The sequence below is a fragment of the Exserohilum turcica genome, assembly GCF_000359705.1.
Source record: "Exserohilum turcica Et28A unplaced genomic scaffold SETTUscaffold_16, whole genome shotgun sequence".
In the NCBI taxonomy this organism is placed as follows: Eukaryota; Fungi; Ascomycota; class Dothideomycetes; order Pleosporales; family Pleosporaceae; genus Exserohilum; species Exserohilum turcicum.
In genome coordinates, this window is record NW_007359981.1 from 683,113 (window position 1) to 706,131 (window position 23,019).

The 23,019-nt window shown below is 45.5% G+C and overlaps 9 protein-coding genes across 9 annotated transcripts; 6 read left to right on the plus strand and 3 right to left on the minus strand.

Moving 5' to 3' along the window:
• Window positions 1-463: 463 nt before the first annotated feature.
• Window positions 464-3,305, minus strand: SETTUDRAFT_38908 (uncharacterized protein; the record flags this gene model as incomplete). Its single annotated transcript, XM_008025917.1, has 6 exons — window positions 464-687; window positions 783-1,037; window positions 1,153-2,277; window positions 2,327-2,968; window positions 3,018-3,176; window positions 3,218-3,305. 6 exons carry the CDS (start codon window positions 3,303-3,305, stop codon window positions 464-466), a joined length of 2,493 nt encoding a protein of 830 aa, XP_008024108.1.
• Window positions 3,306-4,119: 814 nt separating this feature from the next.
• Window positions 4,120-5,052, plus strand: SETTUDRAFT_168635 (uncharacterized protein). Its single transcript, XM_008026086.1, has 3 exons — window positions 4,120-4,262; window positions 4,315-4,350; window positions 4,399-5,052. Exons 1-3 carry the CDS (start codon window positions 4,194-4,196, stop codon window positions 4,780-4,782), a joined length of 489 nt encoding a protein of 162 aa, XP_008024277.1. The 5' UTR covers window positions 4,120-4,193; the 3' UTR covers window positions 4,783-5,052.
• A 466-nt stretch (window positions 5,053-5,518) lies between these two features.
• Window positions 5,519-6,736, plus strand: SETTUDRAFT_27696 (uncharacterized protein; the record flags this gene model as incomplete). Its single annotated transcript, XM_008025874.1, has 1 exon — window positions 5,519-6,736. One exon carries the CDS (start codon window positions 5,519-5,521, stop codon window positions 6,734-6,736), a length of 1,218 nt encoding a protein of 405 aa, XP_008024065.1.
• Window positions 6,737-7,372: 636 nt separating this feature from the next.
• Window positions 7,373-8,071, plus strand: SETTUDRAFT_27697 (uncharacterized protein; the record flags this gene model as incomplete). Its single annotated transcript, XM_008025875.1, has 1 exon — window positions 7,373-8,071. The coding sequence occupies one exon, from the start codon at window positions 7,373-7,375 to the stop codon at window positions 8,069-8,071; it is 699 nt and encodes a 232-aa protein (XP_008024066.1).
• Window positions 8,072-8,472: 401 nt separating this feature from the next.
• SETTUDRAFT_59298 (uncharacterized protein) lies at window positions 8,473-9,216 on the minus strand (the record flags this gene model as incomplete). The annotated part of the gene is made up of 4 exons (XM_008025948.1): window positions 8,473-8,602; window positions 8,659-8,737; window positions 8,803-9,012; window positions 9,066-9,216. Coding segments are annotated over 4 exons (570 nt in total), but the record flags the coding sequence as incomplete, so codon positions are not given.
• Window positions 9,217-11,129: 1,913 nt separating this feature from the next.
• Window positions 11,130-11,534, plus strand: SETTUDRAFT_61352 (uncharacterized protein; the record flags this gene model as incomplete). Its single annotated transcript, XM_008025949.1, has 1 exon — window positions 11,130-11,534. A coding segment is annotated over one exon (405 nt), but the record flags the coding sequence as incomplete, so codon positions are not given.
• A 444-nt stretch (window positions 11,535-11,978) lies between these two features.
• On the plus strand, window positions 11,979-12,739 carry SETTUDRAFT_160706 (uncharacterized protein; the record flags this gene model as incomplete). Its single annotated transcript, XM_008026087.1, has 2 exons — window positions 11,979-12,215; window positions 12,281-12,739. 2 exons carry the CDS (start codon window positions 11,979-11,981, stop codon window positions 12,737-12,739), a joined length of 696 nt encoding a protein of 231 aa, XP_008024278.1.
• A 4,687-nt stretch (window positions 12,740-17,426) lies between these two features.
• On the minus strand, window positions 17,427-17,858 carry SETTUDRAFT_38914 (uncharacterized protein; the record flags this gene model as incomplete). Its single annotated transcript, XM_008025918.1, has 1 exon — window positions 17,427-17,858. One exon carries the CDS (start codon window positions 17,856-17,858, stop codon window positions 17,427-17,429), a length of 432 nt encoding a protein of 143 aa, XP_008024109.1.
• A 3,636-nt stretch (window positions 17,859-21,494) lies between these two features.
• Window positions 21,495-22,526, plus strand: SETTUDRAFT_184171 (uncharacterized protein; the record flags this gene model as incomplete). The annotated part of the gene is made up of 1 exon (XM_008026088.1): window positions 21,495-22,526. One exon carries the CDS (start codon window positions 21,495-21,497, stop codon window positions 22,269-22,271), a length of 777 nt encoding a protein of 258 aa, XP_008024279.1. The 3' UTR covers window positions 22,272-22,526.
• Between the last annotated feature and the right edge of the window lie 493 nt (window positions 22,527-23,019).

Consider the following 23,019-nt stretch of genomic DNA (forward strand, 5'->3'; position numbering starts at 1 on the left):
GGTGCATAGTGGATAGGACAGCTGTGGAAGAAACGTCAGGATATGTGGAGCACCGAGTGTGAGCTATGTAGGTGGCACGCAAATCTTAGCCTCATAACTAGCTACATGAGAATTGCATCTTGAAGACACTGAATGTCTTTGAAAATTGTATTGTGAGACTACACCTGATATCATCATGTCTGCGTGCCATCTCTATGAGAAGCAACTAATGCCTCGCAAGTTTCCTGACTGGACAGACATTTTGTTTCAAAGCCCCAGTCGACATCATACCAAAGTTCATTCAACGAACAAAATCCACAAAGTCTCCATTACAAATCCTGGAAAAACCTGACATTCCATCGACTCGAACTGAATCAAGTCAAGACACTGATATCCTCTGTGACCTGTTGTGTACATCTTCTTTCCTTTCCTCTCTTCCTTCCTTGCCTACCCATCTGCCACCAGAGACACAGCACACACAGCCCTAAGCAGTATCCAAGTCGTCCAATTCCTCTCCTGAAAGCGGCGTGCGAACACTGGCAGTCTGGGAGCTTGCAGTACTCGCACCACCACCACCGTACTGCTTCATCTGGAGGTCCTTGAGAATCTTCTGGCCCTGCACCAGCGAATCGCGCTGTCCAAGCAGTTCCCTACGCTGATTATAGCGCTGCGGCGATTCAGCTAGGAGACGTACTGCGTTTTGGTGACCTGGATATGTGTGCAATCAACGCGTTAGTTGATGGTTTTCACAAGGATATTGCATGCAACACCTGGCCTAGGCATGAATAAAAATGAGAACGCACCTTCGCGACTATCATTCAGCCCCAGCCCATTCTCCAGCTCATCCCGCATCTGCGTGCGAAGCTGCTTGTAAAACTGCGATTCAATCCGCATGCACACGGCGTCGTGGAAGCGGCGGGCCGCAAGTACATAGTACGTGTATACCTGGGCTACAACGCCGAGTTCGACTTCGTACGGCTCGTGGCGCAGAACCGCCATGGCGCGCTCATCTTTCTTGAGTTTGTCCTCGTCGGCCGCCGTGGTGTCTTTGCGCGTAGCTGTTGAGGCGCGCGCGGAGCCGGTGGTCGCGGTAGTTTGTCAGGACGGCTGCTTTGTCGGCTTCGAAGACTTCGGTGTGGAAGATATAAGGGCCTTCTTTTTCGTTGGCCAGACTCTCGTCGGCCATGGTGGTGCGCTGCTGGTGGCAGTTTAGATCGAGCATTTGCTCGACCATTTTCCACGCGTGCGCGTGGAACATGGAGCCCTCGCGGCTCTTGAAGTGCTTCTGGAATACCGTGTGCACGTGCGCTTTGACCTGGTTCGTTAGCAGGGTGAAGAAGTGGTCGAGCGGTTTGTCCCAGTGCTCGATTGCTTCGAGCATCATGTTGTTGATGACCCGCGGCTCGATCTGCCCGGGGATTCGCGACTGCGAGTTCTCAGCTAGGTACTGCCGGACGCCGTCGAGAGAGAAGTGTTTCCGAAGGCTGCTGAAGTCTGGGAAGAGTGGAGGCATGGTTTCCTCTGGCGCCTTGGATGCTGCTCGTCGGCCAGGCGTCTTGGCTGGTGATGGTACGGGCGGATGCATAACCTTTCGCTTCTTCGTCGGAGTCTCCACCGTGTTCAGCGCGGGGGAGCCTTCATCTTCATCGTCGTAGTCATCCGTGTCGTCGTCCTCATCCGTGATTGGAATCGGCTTTTTGGCTGAACTGCCAGGAAGCGTTGCCAGTATCTTGTCATAGACAGACTCGTCTTCCTCTCCCCTAGTCTGCATAGTCGGCTTCATCTTGATCAGTGCTTCAAAAAAGGCCTTTTGCAGTGCTCGCCAGTTGTTGCGCCACACCTTGTATGGGAACTCGGCTTCGATCTCCTTGCGCAGCTCTTGCGAGAAGTCCAAGATGACATCCGAGATGATGCGAGAAGCGTTGTGCGTGGGTGGCTCAGGAAATTGCTCAAGACCAGTCTCGACTTGGCCGAGACGCATGTTGATCTGCTCCTCGATGATGGGCAACTTCTTGATAATCTGCTCAGCAAGCTTTCGAGAAAGAAACCTTTGAAGGTTAACCGTGCCAAAGCGGTGCTGGTAGTCCTTGAATGTCGACCAAGTGGCATCTTGGCTGAAAAAGTCTTGCTCTTGGGCGCGAGCTTGTTGGTGGGTGATACCTGCATTGATCTGGTCTTGATTGAGGTTTTTGAGGACAAAGTAGCCATGGCCTAGCACGAAGCGCTTCTGGTCGAATACCTCCACCAACTTGTCGTGGCGCGATCCATCTGGCAAGCGATCGGGTTTGGTGAGTACACCTGGATTGACATTAGTACATTGCAATCGATTGGAAATGTTAATACACACCAATGCATCTATCAGTTGCCTTTAACTGCCTTGCAATGCCGCCAGCAGTGGAGTTGGCCATGTCAGTTTCCAGTGAGCAACATACAAGGATGAGAGTCTCAGGGTCCTTGACATAGTCCGTTACCAGATCGCGGACAAACTTGACAAGAAACTGGCTTTCTTCGGTCTCTGCCTGTCCAATGACTCCGGGCAAGTCGTAAAAGCTCAATGCAGGCAAGGCTGGCTGAGTGATGGAAATGCAGACAATATTAGGGCTGAAATCGCAGTGATGATGGTCTTTTTCGTTGGGCAGGCACGGGCGCAGAAACTCTCGAAAATCAACCAGAGGGCTGACAGTTGCGCGCTGTGCCCGAATTATGATATTCTCGAGATCATTGGCATCTTCAGTGGCTGCAAAGTGTACGATGCTTGGCTGCGACAAACGGAACCATCCGGGAAACCGACGGTCAGCTCCTCTACCGGTCTTGCCATCGTAGTTGAATTCGCGGCGGAAGCTCACACTTGCACTCCAGTTGGCGGGGGGATCTTCGGAAGGCTCAAGCTTGATGAACAAGGGGCAACGAGTGCAGGTTCCATCAGCCCGAGGGAGCTTTATGCCGGATATCGCCTCGATGACGGATGATTTTCCCGCTGACTGTTCACCTATTGGACGTCAGCGATGAGAAGTGCGTTGACTCGTGGGTCAGCTTACCCAAGACGATGCATTTTGGGGGAGGGATTTCCATGCGCTGCAACCCAAGACCTTCGAGCCGGTTGATGGTTGCAATCACTTCCTTGACGTGCACTCCGAGGGAGCCGATCCCGGGTGGTTCTGAAGAAGGGGGCTGGTTGTTCAACGCTAGATCATAGTCTGTCAGACTGTGGTGTAAGTAGAGACCGCGAATCACTCACCATCTTGGTCAGCCAAGTGGATCGGCTCAAGATCCTCGCTAAGATGGGCGACGGCATCGCCATCGCCGTCTGGTTTGGTGCGGGCCATGCTGAGCAAGTTCCGAGTGGGGTTGTGTAGAAGGGCGACGAGAGCAGCGAGCAAGTAAGAGAGCGGACTTTGGCCAGGTTGATATACCAGTGTTTGCCAAGAATTTCCTGGATTAGGCAGCACATGGTGACACAGGCTTGCAAGTGGGGTACGGCGACAATGAGGAAGTGAAGGTGATCAGTGAATGCGAGCTGGCAGGGTGGAGTGAGGAGAACACAACGAATGAGACGCCACGAGCTGCGAGAGAGTAAAAGCTGATTACATAACACTAATGTATGGGGACTGGAGTGGGGAGAAGAGATGTATGGCTCAGAGAACCTTTTGTGTCCAAGTAGATTCGAGAATATGATATTGATTATTTCTGGGGAGAATGGCCAACCTGAGGGACAGAGAGCAGTCAGTGATGCATGATGCCTGGGTGCTTGCTGGAATGCGATTTCCCTCTCTTTGCGAACAGCTCAATCTGTAAAGATTGCAATTTGATAATTGTGCATTGTTGTTGCATACCAGATGTATGGCGACGCATATTTGTTTGGCCTGGGCTGTTTGTGGGGCGCAGCGTGATTCATCACTCACGCTCATGTCAGGTTGCGCAATCTTCTCGACATGCTGCAAGGGAAATGTAAATTGAGTGTTGTACTATATGAATAGCAGGAGGTCGTGATGATCATGTTGTTGAAGGGCTCTACGATAGATGTCGCTGGCGCAAGACGTCGTGAATGGCGGGCCCGAGGTTTTGCCGCTAGCGCAACGGGAGCCAGGGTCTTGGAGAGAAAAACGTCGAAGCCCATCGTCACCGGTGGCTACCATCCGACCACAACCTCGCCAGAAGCCTCTCTTTGCCCGCAACCCCGCCAAATCCCCTCATTCCCGCAGCACTAATACATAATGGATCATTCACGCGATCCCTGTCCATGGGTCATTCTCAATGACTTTGGCGGTGCCTTCGCCATGGGCGTATGTCATTTGACCCGCAGCGGCTACAGCACATGTACTGATAAGCAATCAGGCAGTCGGAGGAGCAGTGTGGCATGGGGTTAAAGGCGTATGTATTTGTAGCCCTCCCAGCATGCGGCGCTGACAAGGCCTTTAGTTCCGCAATTCACCCTACGGCGAGCGACGCATAGGCGCCATTACAGCGATCAAAGCCCGCGCACCCGTTCTCGGCGGCAATTTTGGCGTCTGGGGAGGCCTTTTCAACACATACGACTGCGCTGTCAAGGGCATCCGCAAGAAGGAAGACCCGTGGAACGCCATCATTGCCGGTTTCTTCACCGGCGGTTCGCTCGCAGTACGAGGAGGCTACAAGTCGATGCGCAACGGCGCAATATCGTGTGCGATCCTACTAGCAGTCATCGAGGGTGTTTCGATAGGCTTCAATCGCATGATGGCAGACAACACAAGGCTCGACGCTCCCCCGCCACCACCAAGCGACGTCGGAGCATCGCCTGGTGGCGGTATGGCTGTGGCTGCATAGGCGATTGCGGTGCGTGGGTTATGTTTTTGAAGCACGGGTTATTGCAGTGCGAAAAAAAAAGAGGCGGGATGATGGCTGGACAAGCGGTGTTCTTGGGATGTTTTGGCATATACCGCAGGCAGGTTCGGCAGCGGGCGGCGTTCACACTCTCCTCAGCTTTGTGCTATATCTGTATCATATACGCGACACGACTGTACAACATCTGGAGGCGCCTCTAGACAAAAGTATGGAGTGTCCAAGAGTTTGGAAAATGACGAAAGCATTTCTGGCATTGCTTGACATTACCAACCATGCATTGGCACATCCACATCCGTCACTACACGGCTAATCTGGTGCTGCAGTCTCGAGCGCCAAGACCGGTCCGAGAAGTTCCGATGACATCATGGATCCACTGCAGTATACACAGCTTCCAGCTTCTGCGGAGCGTCTTGGACTCTCTGTATAGGGTGTATTGGTATGCTGATAGTCTTCAGCGCACATGGATGTTGCTAAATTTACCCAGCTAGCCGCTTCAGGAGACTAGCGTCGGCAAGTCAGCCACGCACCTACCGCCTTTCACCTCGACTATTTCCAGCCGGCGTCCCAAATCCTTTCATCTGCATTACCATAATGCCATCTATACGCAGTATACCATCACACCACAGACACTTGAGACTCCCCGCCACCGGACATTCACACACGATCTACCCGCGTGGCCTGCAATACCCTTGGACTATTACCCTTCTTGGACGAGACCATGGCACCATCCCGGCCATCTAGACCATCACGTTCCGTCACCTACATTATCAAATCCATCACAAGAAATTGGAAGATTGATCGGGTGCATGAATGTTTACCCAGAGCGCTATGGCCCAACAAGCAATTCGAAGCGACCCAATGGGACATCGGAATTCTTACCCTCCTTGGCCAAATATCCGCCATACCAAATGCCACCATTCAGGACTTTCGGGCAAAGCTCAGACGTGCAATCAAAGCAAGACAGGAGAGAAATGAGACAGCAGCAGGGAAAGTAGGGTGGGTGAAAGTAACAGATCTCAAGGCTGTTCTGAAAGAGTACGAGAAAGAGATTGCCGAAGCAGACGCCGAGAAAATTGCCCAAGAAGAGAGAGAGTCAACTGTTAATGTCCAACATGAATCTGTGGAGTTGCCCAAGACACCTGTGGCACCTGTTGTGGATTCAGAGGAGGATGAGGAAGAAGCAGGTTCTTCTGATCCTCTTCCAGGGGGAAAATATCAGTATCTTACCCACGTCCGCCCGTTAAAAGTCGACTTGAACCCTTCGGCGTCTCCAGCAGCAAAGCCGATACGGGAAAAGCCAACTCGAGGAAAAAAGCGTCAAGTAGAGGAGGAAGTCACTGCTGACCCAGGTGTCATGCAACGGACAAGCGAGGTACAGCAAGATCCTGAGCCCCGGGACACGGATGATACCGGATTTCTCTCTGACCTCGAGCCAGAGAGGGTGGATAAAAAAGAGCGGAAGAAGAAAAGACTCTCGAGGCTTGAGCAGTATCGTGTTCGTGTGCCGCATTGGCAGCGGGATTTGGATGAGGTGACAGGCAGCCATTCACTGCTCTCAAATGGCACTGGGGTCATTGGCGGGGCGAAACTTGAGGATGCGACTGTAAATGAAAACGGGGATCTGGATCTCGAGATGGACCTGAAGAACTTGCCGAGTATACCGGATAATGCGACGATTAGGGAAAGAACAGAGATGGAAGAACTAAGGCTTCGGATGGAACAGCGCATATGGAGAATCAAGGTGCTAAGGATAAAGCAAAGAGAAGGTCATGGGGAAGAAGTAATTGGACAGGTTGAGATTGCAGATTGCGAGAGCTTGGAAGGTCAGAATGAAGGAGATGGTACGGCTGAGGTTGAAGATGAAGATGACCATGAGAATCAAGATAATAATAGTCCTGGTGAAGGTAGGATATTGAGGAGCAGAAAAGGAAAGTAAAACGATGCTATGACTGCAACATTAGTACAACTGCTGCTACACTGATTGTGATCAAGGCAAAGAACTTCTTAGAAAGTAGTTGTTTTTTAACACCTGCACAATTTCCGGTCCCAGACCGACAACTTGTTTATTCACAGGAATCGATGGTAGCAACACATACTCTGGTGGACTTATGGTAACCTAATCATTCTCATTACATCTGGTATTAGGCCGAGGTCGATCTTGGTATTCCTTTCCTAGTCAGGGTATCTTACGTTTCTTCACGCACATCTCCAAAAACGTTAGAGTGAATATTAATAATGGTAGGCCTTGACGTTTAATGCCTCGGTTTACAACATGCTTATAGATGGCCATGGATAGGTCATCTATTGTATTAATGCTACGGTTGGTTGCCGGGATTACTATTCCTCCTGGATTACTGTGTTCCGGCCGCTGCGAGCGGGTCTCAAATAATCCCCGATATTATTCTGGCAACGGCAGACGTTTGTGTAATCTTGGGAAAAGAGGTAAAGTAATGTGCGGCATGCGTAGTGGCATCTTGATCTTGTGGATAGAGCTCTCTGCCATGCATGCAGGCATAATATCATCTTTTCGACAATCTTTTCGAGCCCTTTCGCGTCTTTCATCGATCCCGCTATGGTCTGGATACCATGGCGCAGCGAGGCGTACGAGAAAGTCGGCCTTGACCACGACTCTTCCAATGATGACCCAAAAAGCAGAACGTCGATGGTAACAGAAACAAAAATACTGTGGATACTAACATCACTCAATCTTACCATTCTGGGTCTCGTTCTTTTCGGCGGCCACATCGTTCTCCAATCACACGTTGCCTTACCATCCACACACTCCTCCTTGTCCTCTTCTTCGCAAGAAATACCCATCTCCATCACACAATGCGGTACCACACCCTCGGAAGCGCGCGCCCGCGGCTGCCGTTTCGAATCCAACAACCTCGCGTGGGTCCCACCAGAATGCTACGACGAGCAACTCAGCGCCGAATGGGACGCCCAAGACTGGGATTACGCGCTCAACTCGTCTCAAACACCCGTCTCAAAATCCAAAGTACTGCAGGGCGAGCTCGAGGCCGTGTGGGTGACTTGGGGCCAGCACATTGCGCATTGTGCGCTGCTGGTGCGCAAGTATCAGCGCGCTGTTATGTTTAATTGGCCGTTGGATAATTGGACGAGTAGCTATGAGCATACGGCGCATTGTGCAAAGAGTTATACAGATTGGAAGCTTATGGCGCACCCGCAGAAGATGAATGCGGTTGTGAATTTGAAATTTCCGACTTGTGGGTATGAGTGGAAGGAGGGGATCCTCGGGGCGGCGTCATGAAGGTTTTTTGATCTAGTTGCGTTGGGGGCAGTAGCAATATGATACCAGAAAATCAGTGGGATATATGAAGTGCCGTGATCATCTGTGGTTGAGCGGCGTGAGTCTGGATATGTTTAACCTATTTTTAAGAGGATCACGGCTTGTGTGGTTAATGCATAATATTTAGGACATAGCAAGTAGTTGATGTTATCATGAGAGAGCTAGGTATATAATCGATTTAGGAAAGGAAATTCGTTGTTGATGTTCGTGAATCTAGGTATTTATAGTACCATCCGAAGATACATAATGATGCCCATTCGTCTTTACGAGACCTATCGCCTGGTTCACATGAGCCCCGTAAGGATTGCCTAGATAGCGATGAATCAGCTTTTTAGTCAAATGAACTATAGGAAAGAGAACTTACCATAAATGGGGTGCTTCATGTTATCGCCAGAGGGAACAAAGGTGCGTTTCTCCGCCCATTCGTCAATGCGATCCCAGTTAACGCAAGAATGGCTTCCACCATCCACCTTGGCAATAGGCAGCGCACTTCTGTTGTAATCATTAGACACCAAAAAATGTGCTTTAGCAAGTCCTTTTTCGCTTACTCTGCTATCCAATGCATCATGATTGGCGTTGTGTCAGCATTGCACGTGAGGTACTGTCTTAACCAATTCAAGCAGTGCTCTGTTGATGTTTAGTAAACAAAGTTTTCGACGCGAATGTTGATCGAAGAAATCATGAGTGCCTACCTGCATGGTATTTCAAAAGCAGCTTCTCATCATCTGAGAAGGAAGAATAGTAGTGCTCAGGATATAGGTAATGATGCAGCCTCTCCATGCAGTGAAGTCCATGATATACAGTCAAAGTAGCAAATGCGCCACTGCCATCAGTCAATTGTATAACTGTGTCATCTTCAATAGGTTGACCAAGATCTTTTTCAGTCAAATATATATTCTGATCTATGTTGTTGTCAGACACTGCGTCCCCATTCGCAAAAACCCCCCTCACTTACTCTTTGTTAGTTTTCGCCATGCCGCGTCCAGCGCGGGTCTGGGCTTTCCGCCGAAATTTGTGGGTTTCTTGGGGTTCAGAGTTCCATTATGGAACTGGATGGGGATATCTTCAAAAACTCGATATTCGTACTCGATTGCATGTTTAAGAGGTGCTACATGGAAGAGATGGAAGTAAGTAGAGCCTCAGCAAGTGATGCAGCATTGACTTACTATGCGCATGGGCTGGGTCCCATGTCTTTCTACTAGCCACAAGGTATACGATGAGATTCATGATTCCTAGAAGAGAATGCACTGCAATGGCGACCCAGTGTCGCCTTAACCAAGATCTGCACTTAGGATCAATTTCACCCAGTTCTGAGGCGAGTTGTTCTTTCGATCTGCCATCCTCACTGGGAGTCGGCGATAAGTCCGTCTGGATCTTGGAATAGGTGGGGGAACTGGATCGAAAATTTAGGAATGTGAGCATCTTCTGGCAGAGTGGGTATGAAGATCAAGGCTCCTTCCCGCGTTGCAAGCTGGATTATCTGATATTTGCGGCGTTTAGCGGGTGCCAAGTACTACTTATCGGACATTTTGTGGGTTGCAACATGTTGCTCAAATGCGAGACACGGTACTAGAAATCAACAAAGTGGCGGGGAAATATTCCGTCCCCGCAAAGGAGATTGTGCTTGCCGGACAGGGTGTGGTATCATGTTTAACTGCCAGATTTCACGTACCCGGTGCAAGGAAGAACCGTAGTTGAGAAAGACAGGGATTTTAATCGGTTGTACAAAAGCTACGGGCAGAACTGCTGCGTCTTTGTCAACTCATTGGAACAATCCCAACTTCTATCTTACTCCAAATTCTCTTTCAATCAATTTAAAACCCAATACGACTATTCTTTCGAATATTCACTTCGGCCAAGAAACAAAAATGTACACCAAGCATCTCTTCGCTTTCCTCGTTGCAGCGACCGCTGTCGCCATGGCTCTCCCAACTCCCCTCGAGGCCGACGGGAAACGGACTGTCTCTTCCCGCGATAGCGAGCTTCCAGCTGATGAGAAGTGGGCAGTAGTCATTTCCTACTAGACACAGGATTTACACACTGTGGATGGATCAGCTCTTCGATATGACTGGTCAAAATCTTTCCTTGTACACCACGACTGAACGCGGTTATGGATAATGATCTAGCTTGTTATCACACCTATATCAATTCGATAGCATACAATGGAAGTAAGTCGGAAATTTATAAGTCGCTCTCTGAATGCGAGATATTGCAGAAAACAGCATAATAGCTCATTCCATTTGATGAACAATTGATGGTCTTTTACAATGTCACATATCCAATGCCCATGTAAAGCAGCGCATTTGATTTTTTCAAATTCAATTGGGGTTTGTAAAAGCTGACTACCAGTCCACGCAGATTAATGAATGGAAGTGACTTGAGCACTGACTCAGACATCTTATGCTGTTGCAATCGCTGGAGAGTTGAACGAGGTAGCTGTGCATATGATGTTGATGTCACTGGTGCAAAAGCAATGTCGGCCGCTCAATCATGCTATGATTTCAGAGTTAGCATTTAGGGAGTGCTAAGTCCTGATTATTCTACGGAGATGTCTACACCGTAGTACAGATGCGGTTAGTGATTTTAAGAAAACTCCGAAGTAGCACATCACATGACCTTAGCAAGTCCGCAATTCTCACGGCGCCATAGCGTGCCAGTAAATGTAATGGTGAGTTATCAAGTGCCAGATGATTTATACTTTTGACACTGTTCGTTTAAAACTCAATTGACAATGATATGGCCCTTTTCACCTCGCTTAAGCAAATACGAAAATCTTGAGGAATGCAATGAGGAACCAGTGTACGATGTCAGCAAAAGCAGACCGTTGAATTACTATATTCTCCTTCTCCTTCATTTATCTACGGCCGCAATTCTACTTCTAGGAATTCGAGTGTTGTACCTTTCAGAAGTCAGCCTTCGAGCGAGTACTCATTGCGGACTTGGCCGTTTGGAAACATCTAGCCAGCATCCCAAACTCGCTTACGAAATCTCGAAAAACAATCCAATATCTTTCAGAGATTGCGGCGGATCTCCTGATGAGGCTCGAGCGCGCGGTTGTCGTTTTGAACTGCACAACTTCGCCTGGATTCCACCGGAATGTTACGACGAGGAGTTATCGCAAGAGTGGTACGACAAGTATGATTGGCCAATGACGCACGATCGATATGGCCAGCAAGTCATATCGAAGGAGGAAGCGCAAAAAGGGAATATCGCCGCAGCGTGGGTTACTTGGCCACAATATGTCACACATTGCGGGCTGATTTGGCGCAAATATCATCGCTCCATCATATACAACCGGCCGATGGACAACTGGACAAACAGCTACTTCCACACTAATCATTGTGGGGAGATGATGGTCAAGTGGGACTTGCTGAAGAATTCGTCGTGTGGATTAGAGATATTGCACCTCAAGTATCCAACGTGTGATTACAGTTGGAAAGCGGGGACAGCAGGACAGGTCAATATAGCTGGAAAACATCATCACAATGGTTAATTATGTTTCAATTCAACTTGAGAGTAGAAATGTTGTTATTTTGCACTAAGACTCCTACTAACTCTGTATTGTGACAACCTTTACCTACAAAATGCCACTGGCTTCGGGTAGATCTGCACAAAAATCCGGAATCACCAAAAGTCTTGCAATACTTTCGAGATAGGATACTTGAGAGGGGTTGTTTGCGTATTGCTTCGTGCTCGCTTAGCGACTTAAAATCTCCGAAATAGTTTACTAGAAATTCGGCAATTTTGCTTGCCGATACTTGCTCCTCGCTAACACCTACCTGTTCCACCTTTTCCCCAGAACGTAGATTCCAGCAGTAGTACATATTCGTTCGCCAACAGTTCATTGTCATTTCTATAAAGCTTTGCTATGACCCAGCCGAATCAACCATTTTCGTTCAAAGCGTCCCTTGTCTCCGACTCGGATTATGAAGATAGTGACGGGTCTTCAGTAATTCCCAAAACAAACATTCGGCGTAGAAGCCGCCACTATCGACCGCGATCACGACTGCCTACTGTGGCCCTGATCGGATGTTGCGCCATCACGGGTTGGTTTCTGAGCATGGCCTCATTATATACTTTCATGCTCCTATCTCCCGAGCCAGACGTCTTTCATCCCGAGACGCTGAAAAGCGGGCTTAATCTTTGCGATTGCGGAGCGAATATAAAGAGGCACTTCAGCGCAATTGTGTTTATGATACGCTGTCCACATCATGGCTACCGCCATACTGTCGAGACGCTGAACTGACCGCAAAGTTCGACAAATCGGGCGACGGTCCAAATGGAGAGTGGGAGTATTTTGCCGATCAGAATGGTACTCAGCGTATTTCTGTTGAAGAAATCGCCGTGCTTGGAGATATAGGTGGACACTTTTGGGTATCACGATATTGGCACAGAGCTCACTGTATGTTCTATTGGCAAAAGCAATTTCGCCAGCGAGACACCAAAGTCGTGATGGAGCAAAGATTTGACGGATTAGCACACGTGGAGCATTGTACCCGTTTACTGCTACGTACGACTAATCTGTCGGCACTCATGCCTGTACCCGTCCTTATGAACTCAAGTGCTGCAGACGCGATCCGTCTCTCACCGGAGGAAAATCAGGATCATTCCCATCACATGAGATTTTAGTCGGACTGATGCATTTATAGTAGCTAACAATCGATAGAGTAACTCAATCTTCTCAAAAGCTTTACTTTCATTTTACCATTTCTAACCAAAAGATTGAATGTTATCTACCAAGCCGAAACTCTCAAAAGAAAGCTAGAACTGCGCTCACAAGCTGTACAAACTGACTAAGACTTGCACTAGTACCATTACATAGGGGGTTGTAATAATAATTTCTAATATTTAACGTGGTTCACAAGTGAGTCGCTAACCCAAGCGAGTCGCTAACGCCCTACTACTACATCTACATTAACACGTTATTATAGTTTTTTATTATAGTTAAAAAACTATTGTAATACACTAAATTAATTATTAGAATTACTACTATTACTTATACTATCTATCTTTACTACGTGAGTATAAGCATTATATCTAGTCTACTTGCAACGCCTGCACCGCTGCTCTCCTTACACTGTCTTTAACGCACTCTTACTATTACTATAACTACTACTTGCCTATTTAGTTAATACCTTTTATACTTTGCCTATAGTAAGAGTCTCTTCTATCTATATATCTTGCTACTTATAGCTTTTACGCTTATTTAACTTATTAAAAGCTACTTAAAGCGTACTTATTTCCTTTATTATTGTAAGAGGCTACGCCTACGTATGTACAGCTTAGCTTCTAAGCGAGTATATCTATACGACTACCTGGACTTCAAGAAGCTTGAAGTCTTGTTACTGCCTTTTTGGCTATGGATGGCGTAAGTAGTCGTACGCTCGGCCCGTTGGGCCCGCCCATTACAATTATAAGCGTTATTTTATATACTATTTACTAGGCCCTTTTACTTAGCTATATAATCTACTTAGTAAATAAATTAGTAAAAGACTTATAGCGTTTTCTTACGTTCTCTTAAATAAAACTAATTCAAAACTTAACTTTACGCTTGTTGTGTAGTATCTACGCCTATTAAGTAGCTACTTATTATAGTAATTATATAGGTGTTTATACTACTATATTAAGCTTAGATAGTATAGCTTATAGGTTATATAGAATTAGACTAGCGCCTGTAAAGCTAGCTTAGATATTCTCTTTTATAATAGACTACTTAAAAGTAGTCTTAAAGGCTAGTAAGAAGGTTTCTTTACTAATAGAGGGGGTGTAGTTATATGCTAAGCTTAAAATAGCATTGCTCTACTTACGCTTTAATAGTAAAAAGTAGGCAATATTAAAAGGCTATAATAAGTTAGATAAGTGCGTAAGTATATAAAGAAGTATAATATTTTTCAGTTTATAAAGATCTTAGAAATTAATAGGGTAGTAGCTCTTATAGCTATTAATAATAAGTAGTTAATACTTACTTATAGTAGAGCTTTTTATATAGGTATTGAAATGCTCTAACTAGGCAAAACTAAGCTAATTATTTATTTAGCTATTAAGACTAACTTTAAGAACCTAGTTAGTAGGTAAATCTTTAAACTAAATATTAATAAGCACCTTACTTATAAAGATAATAAAAAGTAGTATTTAGTAACTTAACACGCTTACGCCTTAGATTATAGTAACTTACTTATAGTTGCCTAGCTATATGTACTTTCTTTTCTTATATCTTTTTAATACTATAATAACTAACTATAATAAAATCTTACTTATTATAAAGCTAGTTTTATTAAAGTTATAGATATTATTATTTATAATACCTTACTTCTATCTTATTACTTAGACTAAGTTAAACTAGCGCTAGATAGCTACTAGATTCTTATAGGTAGCTTACTAGTAATTATAGAGATAGCTCTAGCGCGTATAGAGCTTAAGAGTTTACTTAATAAAGTTATTAACCTAGTTTTTACTAATAAGGTTGCTACTACGCTTTTTTAATAGTTTATTAGCTATTACTTAAATTTTAAGCTTTATAAGCGCAAATTCTTACGTAGACTGTTTAAGAATACGCTTAACTATAGCCTTCTCTTTTAGCTTATCTAGACGCTTTAATTTTAGCTTATAGTTACTTTAAAAGCGCTTTCTAGCGCCTTAATTGGATAGAGTTCTTTATAGAATATTATAGATAGTAGTAGTATAGTTTACACTCTGAATATATTATAACTAGACGTTAAAAAAAAAGTAAGTTAAAGATTAGATTTAGGATATATTAATAGATAGTTGCGTTGTTAAGATATTACGCGTTATAGTAATAAAGTTAATAGGCTAGTGGGGCGTTAGCGACTCGCTTGGGTTACGGTGACCGTGCGCCAGATGGTCATGGTCGCTAGTTGGACACCCCCACTACAACAACAACAAAACTTTAACGCGTTATAACTTAACTAATATAAACCTAATCTAAGAAGTAAGTAAAGAAATTAAATTACAAGAGCTAAGAGAATAATTCTTATACTAATAAATTGCTAAAAAGTACAACGTACTATAAACGACGCTAATAAGACGATATAAACACTAAAGCAACAACTTGTCAGACTGTGAGGTGTTTTCTAATTAAGGATAGACTTAAGTCACTGTGATAAATAGCTGCGATAATTGATGGGAGAAATTGATTGTATTGATTGTTCTGTGTCCTCGCCAGCGGCGCGCAGGAGCGCCGCCTTATGAGCGCTGTCGCTGCGACACCAGTGGTATCAGTTGTGTCTCATGTATCGGCCCTACCTAGGGTGGGCTTGGCGCTTGACTCTGATTGGCTAGGATCACAGAATCCTGGTGCTCGAGTCCGCACCCGGATTCTGCCGCTTATCTGACACAACTATAGCCTACGCAACTAATCCCTCTACCTAGAACGCAAAGCTAAGCTTATACGATACGTTAAAACGCTTACTAAATAACGTTTGCTACTTATAAGAATAATAATATAACAGTTTACTAGCTAGTTAGCTAGTAAACTAGTCTCTAAAAGCTAGGTTACCTAGTATCTCCGCTAGCATCCTAACTATCTTATCTCTTGCTTAGGCAAAGCTATAGCTAAGGAGCAGACTAAAGCTGATTTAGGGGCTAAGTATAGCTTGTACTTTAAGCTTTTACATAAAAAGATTTAGGAGTACAATATATAACCTATTAATATATTTAATATAACCAAAAAGGGGTTTTAACTTAGCTAGGTTAGTAGTATAAAACGTATATTTAGTAGGAGACTCTATAAGTAAAAAGGGGTAAGGTAAGCACTTAAAGATTGCTTAACTAAGTAGATAATAGTTATAGCTTATATTTATTTAGATAGTATAGCTTTAAGTCTAACACTTATCTTCTAGGAATCTAATAGGTTAGTTTAATTCAGCTAGGTTAAAGCTATATAAGCTAACAAGCACTTAGTCTTTGTAACCTTATCTCCGTCTAGCTAGACTAACAACAATATTAGGTTAGCTTAGCTTAAGGGGGTTTTTAAACAAGAGACTAGATGATATGCTTTAACTAAGTATTAATTATTAATCCTTAACAGCCACAGATCCTATGTAACTATAGAGTTTATTAAGTATTGCTATAATAACAAGATCCTTTTGTTTATATTTCTACCTCACGCTACCTATACGCTTTAACTACTTGATGTAGTAATATTTAAACCCTTAGTAATAGCTTACTTAACTTAGTTATCTAAATACCTATAAGACAGCTAAGGGTTGCTTAATTTAACTAAAGGAGACTTCTTCTCGCTCTTCTAGAGGTCCTAGACCTCTATATTTAGGCCTTAACTTATTAAAAGGTCTTTTAAAGCCACTAGTATATAGCTAGCTAACCTAGACGTTATACTTAAGAGGTTTGCTAAGGAGGCTTTAAATTCTAAAAGCAGCTAGTTAGTCCTCTCTAAAGACAATTAGCTTAAGCTTAAATTAATTATACGCTATAAGGTAAAGGATTAGAGCAGTAAGAACGTTAAGAAGCTTTAACAAAGCTTGTGCTACATCTTAGCTTAAAATAGTAGACTTTATAAGGAGATTAAGGGCCTTAGGTAGTCCCTAGCCATTAAGGAGAGGCGACTAAAGCAGTTATTCGCCCTCTAGCTTAATAAGGACGAGGTTTACTATAGGGGAGCTAAAATATAGTCGCCTAAGAGTGTATAACAATTCCGCAATTGTTAGAAAGCACAATAATAACAAGCTAAGCTTTAAAAGCTTTAAAAAGCTAAGTAAGCTAAGATTAAGAAGGCAAATCGCAATTACAAGCTTTAAATTAAAGCTGCGAAGCGTGTTAAGTAGGAGAAGGGTTAAGAGGAGAGCAGAAAGCGGAGGGCTATAGAGCAAGCTAAAAAGGAGCGCTATAGAAGCCTCCGCGACGCTAAAAAAAGCTATATAATTGCCCTAAAAGGGTAAGCGCAAAGCTTTAAAACCTTATAAGCTAGCTACAAAGCGTTAAAAGCGTGGTAGTGTTGCTCTAGCTATAGTAAGAGCCGCAAGGGGTGCACTAGCTGTTATACCACGTAGTCGACAAGACCAACTAATAACGCCCTCTAAAAAAATCTAAATAAGCTAAAACTTTTGTAGGCCTATATATAGTATAATCTTAGCTTTACGCAATTTTATCACAATTTGTATGGGCTGTACAGCCTCATCTTTTTAATTATATTATTGTTGTTAGGGTGTCCAACTAGCGACCATGACCATCTGGCGCACGGTCACTGTAGTGACTCACTTGTGAACCACGTTATACGCTAACACGTCAACCACAGCGTAGGAGTGCAGAGTCAAAACTCAAACTTTATCCCATTCCAGCCCTAGAAAAGCTCCAACATGCGCGCATCATAGTTGTTCTGAAGTTTTGCTATGTACTCCTGTAGCACCCCCATTGGTCGTAGCGAGTCCTTTTCTATTCCGTACTCGGTTTGGTCCATGGAATTCACTGCAGCAAGTATCATCACACCTCGCATGAGGTCACTTCTGGCTAGAAATGAGGAATTTTTTCCACCACTTGTGTAGTCTTGTGTCCGGATGGCAGCTTTACAGTCTTCTTTGAAGACTGCAGTCATGCGGTATAGTATATCATCAACTTGTTGTAGGACCGCGAGAAGCAGCATGATGCATCCGCTTTGATGAACATGTGGACACAATATCAGTCGCTCACATGTGCTAAAGCATGAGCGAATAATTTCGACAGTGTCGCAGTTAATGACTTTAGCAGTGTCGTTGAAATTAGTAAGTGGGGGCATGCTGTGGATGGTATGGAGAAGCGCTTTAATACAATTGCAGCCTCTAGATATGGGCCGGTTACCCGCATATTTGTGGCTGTTTCCAACCATCCAGTCGAGTTCTTGGTGTGGTTGAGAAATGTCATTCAGGACCGAGTCTTGGTTCGCTGGATAATCCAAATCGAGATACTGTTGTCTATCGCTCGGCTCGATAAACAGCGGCGTAATGCACAGTGGGGCTTCTGAACGCGGCGTGGCCACTTGGGTCGCGTCTGCATTCGGAAAAACTTTACAAGTTATTAGCTAGATACTTGTGGCGCCGAGGGGGAAATCGCCTACTGAAGCCAGGGTCCGCGTCGGGCGATGCAAACTGATGAGCACTATGCTTTGAAGCTTCCCTAGGCCGACCCGCGCTTCTTTGTACAGAATATGTGCACATGCGCCCATCTTCCGTGCACCTGTGACATTTTGGTGTCTCTTTCGAGCAACCCATCTTTCGGCGAGAGCATTGATCGCATGCATTACTCGACATACGGGTGTGTTTTGCAAGGCCCTTCTGAGTATCCTGTTCCATGTCTTAATGAACTGTAAGTAGTGGTTCAGAGGGACTAAGTATGATTGGTGTAGCAGGAAATTCTTACATGGGATGTGGATGAGTGCCTCCGTTTGTCTCTTATCATTGAACACAACACGTATGGCAAAGGACGGACCGAGCTTACATTGGACCGATCTTACATTGAACCGGTCCCACATGACTCTCCTTCGGGATCAGACTTTGTCAGAACGCTAATAGCGCGAACCTTATGGTATGAAGAGATTGTAATAGACGGGAAGGACAAATCAACCAGATTAAATGATAAAATTAATATATAACTACAAGGATATGTATCTACATGAACTGCTCAGAGAGTCTTAAAAACTGGAGTTCTTGATAGTGACTACTTTCCATCGTTGTTACTCTAGTATTTGCTCTTCAACATAGTCAATCTGACTAATGTGAAACAAAAGAACGGATTTCCGGTCGCATGCATGATTCCGATAATACCTCGTCCGGACTCCGGCCCTCCACCGCCAAGCCTTGAACGATGGTACGACGCTGACAGTAGCAGTACGTATCAACCAATCCATGACTAGAAATATGGGGAGATCTCAAACCTGATTCCGTTACACTAAATTCAGTGAATGAAAAGATATCCCAGATACGCAAATGGGTTGCGTAAATAACACATATTGTAGCCAAGCCGCACACAAATAGTGACTATGTCAGATTTTCATATACTGGTAGATTGAGGTAATGCGAAACCGTACATACTGCTTTGTGAAAGCCGCTGCATCAGCAGGTCAAAATCACATCTTAAAAACATATTGTCATTCGATGAACAGGCTATGTAAAATACATAATACTCAGCAGACATATCCTTAGACAGTGCCTGCGCACGCCAGTGCTATGTCCGTAAGCGTCCCTCCAAATGCTTATGAAAGTACAATAAACATTCAACTTCATCCACTAAGCTCTGGTATCATTTGCTACCCAAAGAGACTCTTGCTGGTGATGATGAAACGCTTGACAAAACAAGGATCAAAGTATAGACAATCTGCAATAGATGCATCTGCAGAATGGGGAAACATCACCTTTTAGGTAAGTCAGCCTAAATAACCATTATAGGTATCGGGTACAGTGTCAACTTTCGGTGGTATGTATAAAATGGCGGTGTATCTGCTACTTCAAGATACCTACGCGCTCGGCCCCATTGAATCAAACGCAAATTTAATGCGACAGAGCTTTTTGCGCAGAGTTTTTTTCATGAAACAACTTAATACAAGAATATGGAAGTAATGTAGAAATATTTCTCCGGTAGTGATTTGGCAATGAACTTGCTATGTGCTGGGACCCACCCCTCATTCTCTAAACGGCCATCTCGATACCATGGCACTGAAAAGAAATCTCCCAGAGTGATCTGAAGATACATGAAGCCATAATAAGGGAGAAAAGGGCCGCCACATTCTGCGACGGATCTTCCCATTTTTTCTTTCAGCTAGTTTTACCTCCCATGTTAACGATGCCTACTATTATGGTTTAACCCCCTGCGAATAAGGTGGGGAAAGACTACCCGATGACTGTTTTGTAGGAGAGAAAACGAGCGACGCGGCGAATTTAAACTTACATTTATGCAACAAAGACAAAAGCCAGTCACATGCGACAATGCATTTTGATATTGCCGGTGTTGGCCCAGCGGGTAATCTCTCGCGGTTACATCTCAGGCGGACCAATTCGCCAACCAAGTTAATCGCATGTGAATCACCGGACTGTTCAGATAATACAAACGTTTTCAAGATTCATATGAAGACATATGGTATTGGCAAATGTGGATAAAGTAAATTAATAAAAAAAAAGCCAAATCTATCAAAACCGAGGTTCAGATACATATAGATAAGGGTGATGTCAGAACCCGCGTCAGCCCACGAAACCTTAGGGAGTGCACTTCACGTGCTCTGACCTAAACACAGTAGATAAGTATCTCTGATCGCTATTACGGCTCAGCAGCAATCCGTCTCGTAAAATACTACTAATCATACTTTTGATAGCTTACAATTCTATCTATACTGTGCTACAACCTAACAGCCATTCTCACAGGTGAAGAGTTTATTCCTGAGCATAAGCTCTGCCTGCATAAATTTATGGTGATTTATGTTTAATGAGAGTGACGGAAAGCGATGCAGATATTGGATAGTGTTGGAATGCAGTCTGATCTGTGTGCAGAAGATGCTGCGGGTCAAGAGAGACAGACCGGGATACAATGAGCCTTGTTCATTCCCGTATAGCTATTAATAAGAAAATTCGTATATGGAGTGAGTCACAGGAAAACACATGGACAAAAAGTAGCTCTGTACATAATTTTGAATAATACACCAACTGGCAGAATATAGAATCCACAGACCCTTTTTGCACGATGGCTACTTCATCATTGCTACAAGCCATATTCTAAGGAGTTGCTATGGCCCTCGACGTTACTTTTTCGAGCTCCACAACCTAGCTGAACAGCAAAGCAACGGATTACACAACGTGAAGATGTTGCTCAATCAACCATTGGTTATGCTATCCTACTTTCGCTTTGAACATAGCAGTGCGCATTGTTCTAGGGAGTAGGTCACTATGAAGGAATGGAGTCACCAGCCAACACGCTAAAAAAACTATTTATGAAAACAAGCTTTCAAGTCAGACGCAATAACCACTCAGTAGCCCAAGCTGTTGTCAGACGCAATTTCCGACACGAAAGATTCGATAGACTTGACCTGACCTGTTCACATGCCTTAACGATGTTTTCCTGAACACGCGATTTACCTTGCAATGTTCACTCAACGACGTACACGTATACAATGTCACGACGCCTCCGTGTGCCGTTCACCCCACAGCCACTGCCCGTCTATATGATGATTCACCCGCAAAACTGTCTCACCGACACCGACAAACCGCCACATACACAATCCCCTCATTGGATAAAAGACCGTTGATCTTTTCCCCAGTATAACACCAACCAACCAACCAACCAACCAACAACCAAGGGAGCACCTCAACAGCAAGACAACCAGCTCGATCATCCTCTTTGCTCAACACTGTCCCCCTACCCGAGACGAAAATAACCCACAAACCTCACCATGCCCCTCTTCAGGTTCGATGGCATGCAACGCCCCTCGCACCGCTCCTCTCGGCGCTCCCCCTCGCCTCCTCCATCAGCTTACGTCGGCCCCTACTCCGGCAACCCCAACACGCGCTACGCCAACCCGTCTTATACCGGCTACGACGATCCTCGGACTCCCTCGCGCCGCCCCCAACGCCGAGCCACGCATGCTAGCAGCGGCCCCACACACTTCATGCCCAATGCAGCACACTACATGAACCCCTACGCCACCACCACCACTACTACTACTACTTCTCGCCCTTCTCGTCCTTCCCACTCCTACTCTTACTCTGATGCCGCTCCACCCCCATACTCCGCTTCGGCCTCCTCCTCTCGCCACCATCGAACAGCATCTATCCGCGACCCCTATGGAAACCGCTACAACCACCGCGATCTCAGCCCCGTGCGAGAAGATACGCGGCCTAGAGGCTTCGTCGATATCGATCGGCACCGCCGTGATGTGAGTCCGCTGGGTACCTCGCGGTTTGAGCAGCCGGCTGGGTGGCACTCGCGGTCTGAGGTGAGCCGGGCGCGGGAGGAGCATGGACTGGGGATTAGCATGCGGGGATCGCCGTTTGCTGGGGGCGAGTATGGCGGGCTTGGGGATAGGAGCAGGGAGGGGTCCAGGAGGAGTAGGCGAAGTGAGGGCGGAGGTGGAGATGGCGGATTTAGCAGGAGGAGCTCGCGGCGCGGTGAGTACGAAATGCAATCTGCCTTTCGCGATGGTGGGTTCAGCGACTGGATGAACTTCTAGGGAGTGAAATCTCAGGGGGTATTGGGTCTGTGCAAGTCTTGTGCGGATTTCGGGGTTTGCACCTGCATATGCGGGGGATACTGCGAGGATATCAGTGACTATTCATGTCGCATTTTCAGGTGGAGATGTATTTTGTTTTTCACGGCTAGAAGCCAGCATTTCAAACAGTGTTGGAGCTGTTTAGTGGAGACACAAAAGAAAAGACAGAAGCAAGACAGACAGACAGACAGACAGACAGATCAGCAGCCAATTAATCAGTCATCATCATTTCTATTCATCTAGAATTGTACAAAGATGCGTGTATGTGTGAAAACATCGACCACTTCCCAAACACCATCGCTCATGTTGAAAAAAAAGGTAACGTATGTGGCAAGCGAGCGCCGCAGGCAAGCGAGCGCCGCACCCCACCAAACCTGCGCACCTCTCCTATCTCAACGAACAATGGCTCAACGTAGCGCTACTCAATTAGCTTTGAATAAAGCAGATATTCAGCTTGCTATTTCTTCTATTAATCTCTATTAAACACAAAGTAATTGTCGCGCTGCTGCTGTCTATAACGTGTCTAAACGAACAATCCGCCACCGACGCGCTGGTATACCTGCTCGACGCGATTGCTAGCCTAACTCAAAGAAGCTCACTAAGCTAGAAGAGGAGGTGATAGTTGATCATATACTTGATCTAGATCTACGTGGATTTGCGCCCACGTATGCTGCTGTGCGCGATATGGCTGATAAGCTGCTGGCTGCGG